Source organism: Nerophis lumbriciformis, linkage group LG39 (assembly GCF_033978685.3).
Source record: "Nerophis lumbriciformis linkage group LG39, RoL_Nlum_v2.1, whole genome shotgun sequence".
Classification (NCBI taxonomy): Eukaryota; Metazoa; Chordata; class Actinopteri; order Syngnathiformes; family Syngnathidae; genus Nerophis; species Nerophis lumbriciformis.
In genome coordinates, this window is record NC_084586.2 from 5,133,233 (window position 1) to 5,148,793 (window position 15,561).

The 15,561-nt window shown below is 41.5% G+C and overlaps 1 protein-coding gene across 4 annotated transcripts in view; it reads right to left on the minus strand.

Moving 5' to 3' along the window:
• tnfrsfa (tumor necrosis factor receptor superfamily, member a) overlaps window positions 1–15,561 on the minus strand; it is a 110,007-nt gene that overhangs the window by 55,712 nt on the left and 38,734 nt on the right. Inside the window, exon 1 of one of the 4 annotated variants that reach the window (XM_061932048.2) lies at window positions 4,447–5,713. The exons of the other annotated variants lie outside the window; for them this stretch is intronic. Coding sequence (XP_061788032.1) covers window positions 4,447–4,479 — 33 coding nt within the window. The 5' untranslated portion in view covers window positions 4,480–5,713. Of the gene's footprint in view, window positions 1–4,446; window positions 5,714–15,561 lie in introns of those variants that run through there. 4 annotated transcript variants of the gene reach the window in all.

Consider the following 15,561-nt stretch of genomic DNA (forward strand, 5'->3'; position numbering starts at 1 on the left):
CACTAATTGATTTTTATTAACAAGTTAGTGAATCCATTTCAACTCAATGAATCGTTAAGAATCGTATCGTTCAAAATAAACTAATATCGTCCAAAATAAACTAATATCGTATAGGCAACTTCAAATAATGATTTGAATTGAATCGTTGAAACAAATCGTTACACAATTTTTACAATCATTCAGTAATTACTCATTTGTTTGTCGCTATTAGCTAAAACAACTTGTCAGTACAGCCAGGAGTGCCTCGTTATCGACATTTGTTCATAGACGTTATGATTATAGTCAGCGTTTTGTTACGCAGACCGTAAAAGCTTTTTTTTTTGATTGATTTAAACTTTTATTAGTAGATTGCACAGTACAGTACATATTCCGTACAATTGACCACTAAATGGTAACACCCGAATACATTTTTCAACTTGTTTAAGTCGGGGTCCACATTAATCAATTCATGGTACAAATATATACTATCAGCTAGGGGTGTAACGGTACACAAAAAGTTCGGTTTGGTACGTACCTCGGTTTAGACGTCACGGTTCGGTTCATTTTCGGTACAGTAAGAAAACAACAAAATATAAATGTTTTAGTTATTTAGTTACCAAATTTGTAAACAATGGCTTTATCCTTTTAACATTGGGAACACTATAATAATTCTGCCCACATTAATCAACATTAAACTGCCTCAAGTTGTTGCTCAGATTAAATAAAATGACAAAACTTTTCTTCTACATATAAAAAGTGCAACATTAAACAGTTTCAAGTCAACTCATCATGCTTAATTTATTACAGCATTTGGGAAGCTTGTAGTTGATTTATTATGTAAATGTTATATTTTTATCAACATGTGATAGCAGTCACCCTGCCATTCAAAACTAGGCTGCTGCATTACTAATGATTAATGTAACTATAGCTGAAAAAATAGCACAATAGCAATAGGAGAGACTATTCATCCCTGAACACCATGGAGTTCATGTGGGCTTAATGATGTAGTTACATTATTATATCAACTATCAGAGACAGAAACTCTTCATTTAACATAATGTCCTTTTTTGCTGCTTCAACACAGCTCAATCAAGACAGAAAAAGGTAAAGTGAAATAACAGACAGACAGGGCTTTGCTGTCCGTAACACACACACACACACACACACACTGGAAAATGAGCTAACGTTACGCTAAAAGCGAATTAGCCTTCACCTCAAGCCAGGACTGCGAGCGAGCTGAGCTGCCTTTTATATTTCTAGAAGATCAACGGGCTCATAGTGATGTTACTAGTAGTTGACTGGGAGGTGTTTATTATCATTTGGGGAGAGTCCGCTGCCTGATGCTTACCTGCTCAACGCTAAGCACCGGCAACATGCGCTCTAAATACGCACTGCTGATTGGCTGTTACCGCTCTGTTTGTAACCAATCGGATGGTTGTGTGGGTGGGACATGCTGGGTGCTGTGTAGAGTCCTGACAGAGACAGAGGCAGAAGGAAGCGGAGGCGACTACTTAATATGTTCGTGTGGAAACTTGTTCGGTACACTTCCGAACCGAACCGAAACCCCCGTACCGAAACGGTTCAATAGAAATACATGTACCGTTACACCCCTACTATCAGCATAATACAGTCATCACACAAGTTAATCATCAGAGTATATACATTGAATTATTTACAATCCGGGGGTGGGCTGTGGAGGGGGTTGTGGCGGGGGGGGGTTAGGTTGGGTTGATATCAGCATACTACAGTCATCAACAATTATATCATCTGAGAAGTGGACATTGTATTGATTGATTGATTGAGACTTTTATTAGCAGATTGCACAGTACAGTACATATTCCGTACAATTGACCAATAAATGGTAACACCCCAATAAGTTTTTCAACTTATTTAAGTCGGGGTCCACGTTAATCAATTCATGGTAAAAGTGACAGTGTAAGTCTCACTTCGTAGGATATGTACAGCGAGCAGTGAACATAGTGAGCTCAGAAAGCATAAGAACAAGTATATACATTTGATTATTTACAATCCGGGGAGGTGGGATGTGGTGGGGGGAGGGTGTTAGTCTAGGGTTGTAGCTGCCTGGAGGTGTTCTTTTAGTGCGGTTTTGAAGGAGGATAGAGATGCACTTTCTTTTACACCTGTTGGGAGTGCATTCCATATTGATGTGGCATAGGAGGAGAATGAGTTAAGACCTTTGTTAGATGGGAAATCTGGGTTTGACAGTGATTGGTCCGCTTTTAGTACGTTGTTTCCCGTCTAACCGACTTGTTCAAAGGGCTTGTTGTCCACTTTTGATAATTTAATTCCCGTTGTATAAATTCCCGGAAGCAGCGAACAAGCTGAATGGTCCGTGAATGTTAAAGGCCTACTGAAACCCACTACAATCGACCACGCAGTCTGATAGTTTATATATCAATGATGAAATCTTAACATTGCAAGACATGCCAATACGGCCGGGTTAGCTTACTAAAGTGCAATTTTAAATTTCGCGCGAAATATCCTGCTGAAAACGTCTCGGTATGATGACGTCAGCGCGTGACGTCAAGGATTGTAGAGGACATTTTGGGACAGCATGGTGGCCAGCTATTAAGTCGTCTGTTTTCATCGCAAAATTCCACAGTATTCTGGACATCTGTGTTGGTGAATCTTTTGCGATTTGTTCAATGAACAATGGAGACAGCAAAGCAGTGTATTGTGGCCGACTGCAGCAACACAAACACGGCCGGTGTTTCATTGTTTACATTCCCGGAAAATGACAGTCAGGCTTTACCATTGGCCTGTGGAGAACTGGGACAACAGAGACTCTTACCAGGAGGACTTTGAGTTGGATGCGCAGACACGGTACCGTGAGTACGCATGCAGCTGCGGCTTCCAAACATTTGATCGCTTGCCCGTACGTGCGTGCCGCTATGTGCATGTCACGTACGTAACTTTGTGGACTTTGGGGAAATATATGTGCTGTATGAACTTTGGGGAGGTGAACGGTACTTTGGGCTGTGGGATTGAGTGTGTTGTGCAGGTGTTTGAGTTGTATTGGCGGGTTATATGGACGGGAGGGGGAAGGTGTTTGTTATGCGGGATTAATTTGTGGCATATTAAATATAAGCCTGGTTGTGTTGTGGCTAATAGAGTATATATATGTCTTGTGTTTATTTACTGTTTTAGTCATTCCCAGCTGAATATCAGGTCCCACCCGCCTCTCACAGCATCTTCCCTATCTGAATCGCTCCCACTGCCCTCTAGTCCTTCACTCTCACTTTCCTCATCCACGAATCTTTCATCCTCGCTCAAATTAATGGGGAAATCGTTGCTTTCTCGGTCCGAATCGCTCTCGCTGCTGGTGGCCATGATTGTAAACAACGTGCAGATGTGAGGAGCTCCACAACCTGTGACGTCATGCTACTCGTCTGCTACTTCCGGTACAGGCAAGGCTTTTTTATCAGCGACCAAAAGTTGCAAAATGTATCGTCAATGTTCTCTACTAAATCCTTTCAGCAAAAATATGGCAATATCGCGAAATGAGCAAGTATGACACATAGAATGGACCCGTTTAAATAAGAAAATCGCATTTCAGTAGGGGGGCTTCAGAGTGGTTAGTGCATCTGCCTCACAATACGAAGGTCCTGAGTAGTCTTGGGTTCAATCCCGGGCTCGGGATCTTTCTGTGTGGAGTTTGCATGTCCTCCCCGTGACTGCGTGGGTTCCCTCCGGGTACTCCGGCTTCCTCCCACTTCCAAAGACATGCACCTGGGGATAAGTTGATTGGCAACACTAAATTGGCCCTAGTGTGTGGATGTGAGTGTGAATGTTGTCTGTCTATCTGTGTTGGCCCTGCGATGAGGTAGCGACTTGTCCAGGGTGTACCCCGCCTTCCGCCCGATTGTAGCTGAGATAGGCTCCAGCGCCCCCCGCGACCCCAAAGGGAATAAGCGGTAGAAAATGGATGGATGGATGGCATTTCAGTAGGCCTTTAAGGTTGACTCCCGGGAACACACCGCCCCGAGCGTTTAGGTGCGGCATTTATAATAATAATACTAGTAAAGTTCAAAATTAACATAAAATAAAATACAAAAGGAAATACAATACAGGATTGGAAAATGCTTAGTCCAGTAATAAACAAAAACAACCTAAACATCACTTCAAGAGTTGAGGTATTACTAACTAGACTACCAAAACAGCTTGCAATCATCAATAAATACATTGTTATATTTAAAAAAAATACAAAAGCACAAAAATAAACACATATGGTGAGAGTGTACTTTTTGATTGTTACACACACGTATTATGTTTAACGTTATCTAAGTGACACTTGTTATCGTTCATTTATGAATACAGTGGCCCGTACACTTAGTTCAAATGCCTTACGTCATTGCTTTTTACTGACATGCAAAGTGTTTTTAATTCATATGAGTGTGCCATTAACAAAAAGTATGTAGACAAAAGTATTCGTAGAGGTTTACTCACACAGAGCTTGCCCAGTGTCGGCCCGGTGTTCATGCTGGAAACTTTGATAAGACACTTCAGCGTTAAAACTCCGAAATGAAACACGGAGTGAAAATGGGAAAAAAAAAAAAAAGAAAAAGAAAAGAGAAGCACAAAAAGTCAATCCGTCAGCGAAGTTCTGAATAAGTGTTTTGTGTTAAAAAGCGTTTAAGCGGAGAGTTGCTGCCGCACGTCTGAACTCTTGCTGGCATTCAACGGAACTGATTTGGTCTGTGTTAGGACGCATTGCGCACGTGACGTCACTGAACTCTGACCAATCAGAGCGCGCCTTGTTGAACGTTAACCCGACTCGCTTATTAAGCACAATTCAACACAAAATATACACTACCGTTCAAAAGTTTGGGGTCACATTGAAATGTCCTTATTTTTTAAGGAAAAGCACTGTACTTTTCAATGAAGATAACTTTAAACTAGTCTTAACTTTAAAGAAATACACTCTATACATTGCTAATGTGGTAAATGACTATTCTAGCTGCAAATGTCTGGTTTTTGGTGCAATATCTACATAGGTGTATAGAGGCCCATTTCCAGCAACTATCACTCCAGTGTTCTAATGGTACAATGTGTTTGCTCATTGGCTCAGAAGGCTAATTGATGATTAGAAAACCCTTGTGCAATCATGTTTACACATCTGAAAACAGTTTAGCTCGGGACAGAAGCTACAAAACTGACCTTCCTTTGAGCAGATTGAGTTTCTGGACCATCACATTTGTGAGGTCAATTAAACGCTCAAAATGGCCAGAAAAAGAGAACTTTCATCTGAAACTCGACAGTCTATTCTTGTTCTTAGAAATGAAGGCTATTCCATGCGAGAAAATGCTAAGAAATTGAAGATTTCCTACAACGGTGTGTACTACTCCCTTCAGAGGACAGCACAAACAGGCTCTAAACAGAGTAGAAAAAGAAGTGGGAGGCCGCGTTGCACAACTGAGCAAGAAGATAAGTACATTAGAGTCTCTAGTTTGAGAAACAGACGCCTCACAGGTCCCCAACTGGCATCTTCATGAAATAGTACCCGCAAAACACCAGTGTCAACATCTACAGTGAAGAGGCGGCTGCGGGATTCTGGGCTTCATGGCAGAGTGGCAAAGAAAAAGCCATATCTGAGACTGGCCAATAAAAGAAAAAGATTAAGATGGGCAAAAGAACAGACATTGGACAGAGGAAGACTGGAAAAAAGTGTTGTGGACGGATGAATCCAAGTTTGAGGTGTTGGATCACAAAGAAGAACGTTTGTGAGACGCAGAACAACTGAAAATATGCTGTTATGCCATCTGTTAAGCATGGTGGAGGTCATGTGATGGTCTGGGGTTGCTTTGGTGCTGGTAAGGTGGGAGATTTGTACAGGGTAAAAGGGATTCTGAATAAGGAAGGCTATCACTCCATTTTGCAACGCCATGCCATACCCAGTAGACAGCGCTTGATTGGAGCCAATTTCATCCTACAACAGGACAATGACCCAAAACACACCTCCAAATTGTGCAAGAACTATTTAGAGAAGAAGCAGGCAGCTGGGATTCTATCGGTAATGGAGTGGCCAGCGCAGTCACCAGATCTGAACCCCATTGAGCTGTTGTGGGAGCAGCTTGACCGTATGGTACGCAAGAAGTGCCCATCCAACCAATCCAACTTGTGGGAGCTGCTTCTAGAAGCGTGGGGTGCAATTTCTCCAGATTACCTCAACAAATTAACAGCTAGAATGCCAAAGGTCTGCAATGCTGTAATTGCTGCAAATGGAGGATTCTTTGACGAAAGCAAAGTTTGATGTAAAAAAAATCTTTTTTCAAATACAAATCATTATTTCTAACTTTGTCAATGTCTTGACTCTATTTTCTATTCATTTCACAACGTATGGTGGTGAATAAGTGTGACTTTTCATGGAAAACACAAAATTGTTTGGGTGACCCCAAACTTTTGAACGGTAGTGTAGATGTACTCAATCAATTTCAAAATAATACGCAAGACAGAGAATGTGTATGGTTGTTTTTTTTAAATTCCTTTTTACTGTTTTTTTTTTAATGGATATTTTATATTTTATTTCTACTGATTAATTTTAGTAAACACAATTATCCAAAAAGCTACCATGCTAAAATTAGAATGCTAACAGTTAACATGCATCAAGGGCTAAAATATCTGACTGTGACTGTGAGGTGTATTTCGATACTTTGATACTTTTCTAAATAAAGGGGACCACAAAAAATAGCATTATTGGCTTTATTTTAACAAAATGTCTTACGGTACATTAAACATATGTTTCCTATTGCAAGTTTGTCCTTAAATAAAATAGTGAACTTACAAGACAACTTGTCTTTTATTAGGAAGTAAACTATCTGTGTTGGCCCTGCGATGAGGTGGCGACTTGTCCAGGGTGTACCCCGCCTTCCGCCCGATTGTAGCTGAGATAGGCTCCAGCGCCCCCCCGCGACCCCAAAGGGAATAAGCGGTAGAAAATGGATGGATGGACAAACAAAGGCTCCTAATTTAGTCTGCTGACATATGCAGTAACATATTGTGTCATTTTCAATTCAATTATTTTGTCAAAATTATTCAGGACAAGTGGTAGAAAATGAATTATTAATCTACTTGTTCATTTACTGTTAATATCTGCTTACTTTCTCTTTTAACATGTTCTGTTAAAATGTAATAATCACTTATTCTTCTGTTGTTTTGATAGTTTAGTTTTGGATTATACCACAAATTTAGGTATCGATCCGATACCAAGTAGTTACAGTATCATACATTGGTCATATTCAAAGTCCTCATGTGTCCAGGGACATATTTCCTGAGTTTACAAACATAACATACAGTACATTTAAAAAAAAAACGAAAAAAGATTTTGCGATGCTAAGAAATATCGATGTAATCATAGTAGTATCAACTAGATATGCTCCTGTACTTGGTATCATTACAGTGGATGTTAGGTGTAGATCCACCGATGTTGTGTCTTTACATTGTGATGCCGGTGAGCTATTGTATCCTCCTACGGTGTGTAGTGAAGCATGTTTAGCTATTCCTCATCCTGCAGTGATAATGGTACTTGTAAGAAACGTACTTTATTTGTCGCCATGGAAACAAGGATTAGTGATTTAGAAGTAGCTACAACATTGCAGACTGCGGATGGACTTTAGCCATGTCTTAAAGCACCTCTTCCTGAGGGCGTTTCAGTGTTATAGCTTCACCTTTATCTTTAGTATTTAAGCGAAAATGCGTCCATTCTCCCTTTTCTGTCTACACACTGTGTCTGCTTGTAAGTACTCTGTGATGGTGCGCTGCCGAACATGCTCCTCTGCTCGTGAACCAACAATGTCACGACGTGACAACGATGGGAGGGGGAACCGGTGCTTTTTAGAGTACTAAATATGATTCCCCGCGACCCCAAAGGGAATAAGCGGTAGAAAATGGATGGATGGATAGTATCGCGGTACTATACTAATACCGGTATACCGTACAACCCTACAATAGACATTATTGATGTACACACCCCGTTTCCATATGAGTTGGGAAATTGTGTTAGATGTAAATATAAACGGAATACAAAGATTTGCAAATCATTTTCAACCCATTTTCAGTTGAATATGCTACAAAGACAACATATTTGATGTTCAAACTGATAAACTTTTTTTTTTGTTGCAAATAATCATTAACTTTAGAATTTGATGTCAGCAACACGTGACAAAGAAGTTGGGAAAGGTGGCAATAAATACTGATAAAGTTGAGGAATGCTCATCAAACACTTATTTGGAACATCCCACAGGTGAACAGGCTAATTGGGAACAGGTGGGTGCCATGATTGGGTATAAAAGTAGATCCCATGAAATGCTCAGTCATTCACAAACAAGGATGGGGTGAAGGTCACCACTTTGTCAACAAATGCGTGAGCAAATTGTTGAACAGTTTAAGAAAAACCTTTCTCAACCAACTATTGCAAGGAATTTAGGGATTTCACCATCTACGGTCCGTAATATCATCAAAGGGTTCAGAGAATCTAGAGAAATCACTGCACGTAAGCAGCTAAGCCCGTGACCTTCGATCCCTCAGGCTGTACTGCATCAAGAAGCGACATCAGTGTGTAAAGGATATCACCACATGAGCTCAGGAACAATTCAGAAACCCACTGTCAGTAACTACAGTTGGTCGCTACATCTGTAAGTGCAAGTTAAAATTCTCCTATGCAAAGCGAAAACCGTTTATCAACAACACCCAGAAACGCCGTCGGCTTCGCTGGGCCTGAGCTCATCTAAGATGGACTGCTACAAAGTGGAAAAGTGTTCTGTGGTCTGACTAGTCCACATTTCAAATTGTTTTTGGAAACTGTGGACGTTGTGTCCTCCGGACCAAAGAGGAAAAGAACCATCCGGATTGTTATAGGCGCAAAGTTGAAAAGACAGCATCTGTGATGGTATGGGGGTGTAGTAGTGCCCAAGACATGGGTAACTTACACATCTGTGAAGGCGCCATTAATGCTGAAAGGTACATACAGGTTTTGGGGCAACATATGTTGCCATCCAAGCAACGTTACCATGGACGCCCCTGCTTATTTCAGCAAGACAATGCCAAGCCACGTGTTACATCAACGTGGCTTCATAGTAAAAGAGTGCGGGTACTAGACTGACCTGCCTGTAGTCCAGACCTGTCTCCCATTGAAAATGTGTGGCGCATTATGAAGCCTAAAATACCACAACGAAGACCCTGGACTGTTGAACAACTTAAGCTGTACATCAAGCAAGAATGGGAAAGAAGCTTAAAAATGTGTCTCCTCAGTTCCCAAACGTTTACTGAGTGTTGTTAAAAGGAAAGGCCATGTAACACAGTGGTGAACATGTTCTTTCCCAACTACTTTGGCACGTGTTGCAGCCATGAAATTCTAAGTTAATTATTATTTGCAAAAAAAGAATAAAGTTTATGAGTTTGAACATCAAATATCTTGTCTTTGTAGCATATTAAACTGAATATGGGTTGAAAGGGATTTGCAAATCATTGTATTTCGTTTATATTTACATCTAACACAATTTCCCAACTCATATGGAAACGGGGTTTGTAATATACACAATAGACATTGTACTTTTGTATATAATTTCAGTCTTACAAACTTAAATGAAGGAAGATGTGCAAAGAAATAAAACCGAGGAAGGAAAATAATCCAAAAGAAGGAACATCAATCAACAAAACTTCTGGAGCTTCTGTTTCTTCATTCTGTTCACTATCTGTCTGGCTGCACACGCTGGAAACGAATAGCCAAGGCAGAATAATGAATTTGTTGACAGTGCAGTGTGAAAGCCGATGTTTTTTACTTTGCAAATAATGAATGGACGAAACATCCAAATGTTGGCGTCTGGCCCCTGACCCCTTGGACTCTTGAATATAAACCTGATTTAGGAAATGCTGCTTTTAACACACATTCTTGTGTTCAAGTGTGTAAGGACATGGAATGTATATTCAGTCACTAATCAGCCCACGTAATGAGTAACTAACACAAACTGAGGCGAGCTAATGAATAATCACTCCTATCATGAACACACTTTCTGTCTTTATATTTTCATCTTTGAGAACGCCGCAGAATGGAAACAAGATGTGCTTAGATAACGGCTCGCACTCCAATTTAATCTAATAAGCATTCATGAGGACAAACGAGACTGCACTTTCCAGGCCGGGGGACATCAAATCATAATGGAAAGCATAGATTGTTTACGTGAGGGAATGCGGCCGGGGTGTTTAACATGATGGTGTGTTTGCTTTAACGTCAGACGACAAACATCCTGTCCAACTTGGCTCCTCCCGACACAATCTCATCTCAAGTGCTTCAAATACCGTGTGTGTGTGTGTGTGTGTGTGTCCAGAGAAGACGTTTGGAAAAACACAAGTAAACCTCTGCACGGTCATTTGCAGCACAAATAAACGCGGTGTCCCTCGGCGGCGTGAAGGAAGAAAGATTGAGCAATTAGTTTGGAGTGTCCACTTAAATAGCTTACGATTAAAGACAACACGCTACATAGGGTCTGATATTTTACTTCCATCTACAGTGCTCTGAGGCAGTGTTGGGCCGCCAGCGCCCCCTATAGGCCCGTCAAAAAGCATCTGTTTCTCAGCTGCGGTCCACATGGGCTGCAGCGGTGCTCCGTTGTAATACACTTTTACACCACTCGGGGCAGTAATGACAGTGTGGCACAAATGGAAGAAGTCTGGCGCTTAAGTCATAGATACATTTTTTAAGCGCCAAACTTATGACTAAAGTGGTGAAGCTTTATTTTAATTTGCACTTGATATTTTGCAGATGATTTGGTCCTGATGGCTTCATCTGGCCAGGATCTTCAGCTCTCACTGGATCGGTTCGCAGCTGAGTGTGAAGCGACTGGGATGAGAATCAGCACCTCCAAGTCCGAGTCCATGGTTCTCGCCCGGAAAAGGGTGGAGTGCCATCTCCGGGTTGGGGAGGAGATCTTGCCCCAAGTGGAGGAGTTCAAGTACCTCGGAGTCTTGTTCACGAGTGAGGGAAGAGTGGATCGTGAGATCGACAGGCGGATCGGTGCGGCGTCTTCAGTAATGCGGACGCTGTATCGATCCGTTGTGGTGAAGAAGGAGCTGAGCCGGAAGGCAAAGCTCTCAATTTACCGGTCGATCTACGTTCCCATCCTCACCTATGGTCATGAGCTTTGGGTTATGACCGAAAGGACAAGATCACGGGTACAAGCGGCCGAAATGAGTTTCCTCCGCCGGGTGGCGGGGCTCTCCCTTAGAGAAAGGGTGAGAAGCTCTGTCATCCGGGGGGAGCTCAAAGTAAAGCCGCTGCTCCTCCGCATCGAGAGGAGCCAGATGAGGTGGTTCGGGCATCTGGTCAGGATGCCACCCGAGCGCCTCCCTAAGGAGGTGTTTAGGGCATGTCCGACCGGTAGGAGGCCACGAGGAAGACCCAGGACACGTTGGGAAGACTATGTCTCCCGGCTGGCCTGGGAACGCCTCGGGATCCCCCGGGAGGAGCTGGACGAAGTGGCTGGGGAGAGGGAAATCTGGGCTTCCCTGCTTAGGCTGCTGTCCCCGCGACCCGACCTCGGATAAGTGGAAGAAGATGGATGGATGGATGGACTTGATATTTTATTGACAGTTTAGTTTAGAAATATATTCATTATTATTTTAGATTTTTTAATTTTAGCACAACATACACTATATTAGAGATGTCCGATAATGGCTTTTTCGCCGATATCAGATATTCCGATATTGTTCAACTCTTAATTACCGATTCCGATATCAACCGATACCGATATACTGTATACAGTCATGGAATTAACACATTATTATGCCTAATTTTGTTGTGATGCCCCCCGCTGGATGCATTAAACAATGTAACAAGGTTTTCCAAAATAAATCAACTCAAGTTATGGAAGTTATATTGTAGCGTCCCGGAAGAGTTAGTGCTGCAAGGGGTTCTGGGTATTTGTTCTGTTGTGTTTATGTTGTGTTACAGTGCGGATGTTCTCCCGAAATGTGTTTGTCATTCTTGTTTGGTGTGGGTTCACAGTGTGGCGCATATTTGTAACAGTGTTAAAGTTGTTTATACGGCCACCCTCAGTGTGATCTGTATGGCTGTTGACTACATATGCGTGGCATTCACTTGTGGGTGTGAAAAACCGTAGATATTATGAGATTGGGCCGGCACGCAAAGGCAGTGCCTTTAAGGTTTATTGGCGCTCTGTACTTGTGCTTGGCCCCTTAGTTCCAGTAAAAGGAACTTTGAATGCTCCAGGATACCAAAACATTTTGGACAATTCCATGCTCCCAACCTTGTGGGAACAGTTTGGAGCGGGCCCCTTCCTCTTCCAACATGACTGTGCACCAGTGCACAAAGCAAGGTCCATAAAGACATGGACGACAGAGTCTAGTGGGGATGAACTTGACTGGCCTGCACAGAGTCCTGACCTGAACCCGATAGAACACCTTTGGGATGAATTAGAACGGAGACTGAGAGCCAGGCCTTCTCCACCGACATCAGTGTGTGACCTCACCAATGCGCTTTTGGAAGAATGGTGGAAAATTCCTATAAACACACTCCGCAACCTTGTGGACAGCCTTCCCAGTAGAGTTGAAGCTGTAATAGCTGCAAGAGGTGGGCCGACATCATATTGAACCCTATTGGTTAGGAATGGGATGGCACTTCAAGTTCATATGTGAGTCAAGACAGGTGACCAAACACTTTTGGCAATATAGTGTATTTGTATTTAAATCTATTTTTAATATGTTATTTACGAGTCCTTTCTTATGCAGTATATTCGGATAGTACTTATTTTTCTAATCAGCCTGACCTAAACCTAAGGTTTATGTTTTGAATAAATAATAACTATAGGTCAAAGGTTGTTAAGTAAGTTAGCTATAATGATTAAACGTGATTAAAATCAAGAGTAAGATTACTAATTCAGAGTTAATATTAGCGTGGGTCCCGGGCAAAAAGGTTAAGAACCTCGGCACTGAATAACCTGAGTGCGAAAAATAATAAATAAAAAACATAACACTGAGAAATATAGACATTTTTTTTATCATTATAACAAGCTGGAGATTTGAGTAACAGGACTAAAAGTAACAGGAGTAAGCATAGAATAAAAAAAATAATTAAATATAACCACATGATAATAGAATGTTGACTCTAAGTACAAATTAAAATAATAATCAAGGTGACGGGACTGTGTTCGGATTTAAAAACGCAGTCATTATTGAAATATACTAAAATACACAGAAAAATAAACCAGTGAACTGACTTTTGTCCTTCCCATGGCCTGCAAGGGATGCGAATGGTGCAACTTCCTGTTGACCATGTGACTTGTGGAATATTGCATATTTTACAGGGGGGTTAATGTGTTATTCTACTGAGTGAAAACACAGGGACACCAATTAAGAGTGATTTGTTTTAGAAAGAAAACCGAATTTTATGACTTTATTTGATTAGGACAGTGCACATCGATTGATTGATTGATTGATTGATTGAAATTTGTATTAGTAGATTGCACAGTACAGTACATATTCCGTACAATTGACCACTGGTAACACCCGAAAAAGTTTTTCAACTTGTTTAAGTCGGAAATCAATTCATGGCAGTGACGTGCAGTCAGGGGAGGCAGGTGAGGCGGGGCCTCACATGCCATCATGGAAAGAAGAAAAATGTAAAAAGAAAAAAAATTCATTAAATTGTTATATGTATCCAATGAATATAATATAAAGTTATTTTCCGTTTAACTTCACCAGTTTTAGGTTATTTTTATTCAAAATCGCTGAATTTTCACATTTACCGTTCAAATACTGAGAAGAGACTTGCGGTGATCAGCAGCCAGTTGAGGCACGTCACTGAGTTGAGCCTCACCATGGATTGCGCAATGACTCGGCTAACTGCTGGCCTGCTGTGCAGTGAGACCGTATTGCTATATGAATTATATTACACATTTCCATAGTTTAGTTAGCTGAGGTATATAATGTACAGTGTATTTTGTCAACAACTGTATGTGTGTAACGTATTTCTTGTGCTGAGCAATCATAAAACGGCTGCGAAGACGCACTGTGTGAGGCACGCAGTAATCCCGCCTCATGGTGGTAGAGTTGTGCCAAATAATGCACCCCCGCCGTAGAATGCACCCCCTGACGGGAGTGTTATATCAACTAAAGCCCACACTTAAAGTTTCCACGTGCAAGATTGAATCTATTTAAAAAAGTTATTTAATAAGAAGCCAAAAAGTGCAAAAACAATAATGTTCGTGTTGGAGGAGTTGTGAATGACTGCTGGGCTACAACATTAGGTACACCTGCAGACTGCAGCACGGATGGGCATCAGCCGATCCGCCTCCGCAGTCATTGCTTATGCAATGAAAGAGTTCGGCTGGTCACTAGAGAAGGCATACAACTTTGTCAAGGAAAAGAGGAGCATCACACGACCGAACGCAAGTTTCATGCGACAGCTGGAAGAGTACGAGGGCATCCTTGATGCGAGGTACACTGCATTTCTTGACGTGTGCGTGTAGTTGTCCAAACTCATTCCTATTTGTCAGATTTGTATTTGATCTATACATTCAGCAAACAGAGGTGTTGGAGGAGTTGTGAATGACTGAAATATGAAATCCGTGCTGCAGTCGCTGCTGGGCCACAACATTAGGTACACCTGCAGACTGCAGCATGGATTTCATATTTCATTCATTCACAACTCCTCCAACACAAACATTATTGTTTTTGCACTTTTGGCTTCTTATTAATTAACTTTTTTAAATAGATTAAATCTTGCACGTGGAAACTTTAAGTGTGGGCTTTAGTTGATATAACACTCCCGTCAGGGGGTGCATTCTACGGCGGGGGTGCATTATCCGGCACAACAGCGGCGCATGGACTTCATTTATAAGTAAAGGTAAGACCATAATAACGTTTTTTTTTATTAAATGTGCTTTTTTGTGTGCTACAGTTTGTATGTGTAAAGTTAAAGTCAAATTAAAGTACCAATGATTGTCTCACACACACACTAGGTGTGGTGAAATTTGTCCTCTGCATTTGACCCATCCCCTTGCTAAACCTCTGGGAAGTGAGGGGAGCAGTGGGCAGCAGCGGCGCTGCGACCGGGAATCATGTTTGGTGATTTAACCCCCAATTCCAACCCTTGATGCTGAGTGCCAAGCAGGGAAGAATGCTGGTATGAGCTTTTAAACATAACCCGTTAACTGCTGCCAATCAAATGGTGAATAAGATACTCTTTAGGGTTCATATGTTTGTAAATCTGACTGTGATGAAGTCAGTGCCTCACCAGCCATGAACCTCAGCGCACATCACTGATTCATGGTATAACATATGAGCAAAATTATCACAGTAAACATAACAGAATTTGCGGCAATAACTACATTTCATTTATTGCCAAAGTCGAACTGTAATAGCAGTTAGCGCACTAGCCAGATAGCGTCAGGTAACAAAAAAATCTGACACTTAGGCGTATGCCTGCAAAACGAGCTACAAAAGCTAACACGGAAAGGCACGTTTATTCATAGCACACAATTTGTACACAAGGCATTTCAAAGCGCTGTACAGAAAATCACAAGAAGGCAAAACCAAAAAATTAAATAA